This window comes from Mustelus asterias, chromosome 31 (genome assembly GCF_964213995.1).
Source record: "Mustelus asterias chromosome 31, sMusAst1.hap1.1, whole genome shotgun sequence".
NCBI lineage: Eukaryota > Metazoa > Chordata > Chondrichthyes > Carcharhiniformes > Triakidae > Mustelus > Mustelus asterias.
Window position 1 is genome coordinate 4640772 of NC_135831.1, and position 2443 is coordinate 4643214.

General features: G+C 54.0%; 1 protein-coding gene across 1 annotated transcript in view; it reads left to right on the forward strand.

Moving 5' to 3' along the window:
• The window catches only part of LOC144481639 (calpain-5), a 30157-nt gene extending 27939 nt beyond the window's left edge, over positions 1-2218 (forward strand). The window contains exons 11-12 of the mRNA XM_078200773.1: positions 831-967; positions 2004-2218. Coding sequence (XP_078056899.1) covers positions 831-967; positions 2004-2180 — 314 coding nt within the window. The 3' untranslated portion in view covers positions 2181-2218. The remainder of the gene's footprint in view (positions 1-830; positions 968-2003) is intronic.
• The last annotated feature ends 225 nt before the right edge of the window (positions 2219-2443 follow it).

Here is a 2443-nt window from a genome sequence, read left to right on the forward strand (position 1 = left end):
ATGCCCCGTCCTATAAAGGCAAGCATGCCATATGCCTTATTCACCACCTTCTCCACCTGTGACGTCACCTTCAAAGATCTGTGGACTTGCACACCCAGGTCCCTCTGCGTATCTACACCCTTTATGGTTCTGCCATTTATCGTATAGCTCCCCCCTACGTTAGTTCTACCAAAATCCATCACTTCGCATTTATCTGGATTGAACTCCATCTGCCTTTTCTTTGCCCAAATTTCCAGCCTATCTATATCCTTCTGTAGCCTCTGACAATGTTCCTCACTATCTGCAAGTCCAGCCATTTTCGTGTCGTCCGCACACTTACTGATCACCCCAGTTACTCCTTCTTCCAGATCGTTTATATAAATCACAAACAGCGGAGGTCCCAATACGGAGCCCAGCGGAACACCACTAGTCACAGGCCTCCAGCCGGAAAAAGACCCTTCCGCTACCACCCTCTGTCTTCTGTGACCAAGCCAGTTCTCCACCCATCTAGCCACCTCTCGAGATATCTTGCTTTCCGGTTCTGTTGGGGGGAGGAATCCGGCCGGCCTGGCCTCCTCGGGGCCCCGGACCTGTCTCCTGAGCCACACCGACCCGAGAGACTGCTTTCCCAAAGCTGCCCAGCTCGATGCCCGAGATCCTCCTCCACCAGCAGTGCTTCCGTTGAAGACCCAGCCCCAAACGTGTAGGACGTCCCAGGCGGTGTGGGAGGGTGGGGGGGGTGGGGAATGGCCTGGTCCTCACGGTGCAGGCTGGGGTGACATGGGGGTATGGTGAGGAGGTGTTGTTAGGGGTCCCAGTACTCACTCTAACACTCTGCTCCCTCCCCCCAGCCCCTGATGCCTATGTGGAGATTAGCAGTGAGGGAACCAAGGTGAAATCCAAGGTGCACAAGTCAGACAGCGCGCCTGACTTTGACTTGAAGGGATTATTCTACAGGAAACATGAGAAGAAACCCATTAAAATTCAGGTGAACAGATTCTCCGCAGCGTTGGGCCTTTGGAGGGGCAATTATTACATTATTTTTAATCATTCGTGGGACACGGGCGTCACTGGCTTGGCCAACATTTATTTCCCATCCCTAGTTGTCCTTGGAGGGCAGTTAAGAATCAACCGCATTGGCTGTGGGCTCTGGAGTCACATGTAGGCCAGACCGGGTAAGGACGGCAGATTTCCTTCCCTAAAGGAACCAGATGGGTTTTTCCGACAATGGGTCATCAGTAGATTCTTAATCCCAGATATTTTTTTTTATATAGAATTCAAATTCCACCATCTGCCGTGGCGGGATTCGAACCCGGGTCCCCCAGAACGTTAGCTGAGTTTCTGGATTAATATTCCAGCGATAACGCCACTGGGCCATCGTCTGGGCGGGCACGGTGGTGAGCGCTGCTGCCTCACAGCGCCAGGGACCCGGGTTCAATTCCTGGCTTCATAGAATCCTACAGTGCAGAAGGAGGCCATTCGGTCCATCTACACCGACCACAATCCCTCCCAACCCCTATCCCCATGCATTTACCTTAACAAGTCCCCCTGACGCTAAGGGGCAATTTAGCACGGCCAATCCACCTAACCCGCACATCTTTGGGACTGTGGGAGGAAACCGGAGCACCCGGAGGAAACCCACGCAGACACGGGGAGAATGTGCAGACACCACACTGACAGTGGCCTGAGGCCGGAATCGAACCCGGGTCCCTGGCGCTGTGAGGCAGCAACGCTAACCACTGTGCCACCGTGCTGTCCAGAACCTGTGGACTTTATTCCAGTGTTGTGAGACTTCTGGCTAGGGGATTTTCGCAGTAACTTCATTGCAGTGTTAATGCACTTGTGACACGAATAAAATAAACTTTAAACTCCCCTGAGGGGTGGACAATAAAAGTAACCAGTGACCCAAACAAATGTATGAATTCTGTAAAAGTGTAATAATATGGGAAGGCTTTGTGGATTCGGAAACTGAAACTTGCTTTCCCTCTCTCTCTCTCCCTCCGCTCCCTCCCTCCCCGGCCTAGGTGTGGTCCAGTGGTTTCCTGAGAGATACCTTCCTGGGACAGGTGACCCTCACTGCGGACCAGAACGAGAGCGGCTCCAGCTGCGTCCTCCAGCTGCTGGATAAATCCAACCGACAGCGCAAGCCTGGCTCCATCCTGGTCGAAGTCTCTTCCAGCGATGACCTGACTGCCCTCTGACCCTTCGCCCCGGGGTGAAAGGTTGGCAGTGGCCTCAATCCTCGTCTCCACAGGAGGGGGGGAGGGTAATTCAACGGGATTGAAACCTGGAGGGGGTCTTTCCACCCTCGGATGACACCGGGATATCTCAGGGGGGGGAGAGGGTTTGGCCCCAAGGTTGATGGCCAGCGATTGACCTTTAACCTTTGACCCCTGGCGACAAGCGTAGTCCTTTTTTGTGCGTTGAGGTGGGTTCGAGGGTGTGAGGCGGGAGGGGGAAGGGG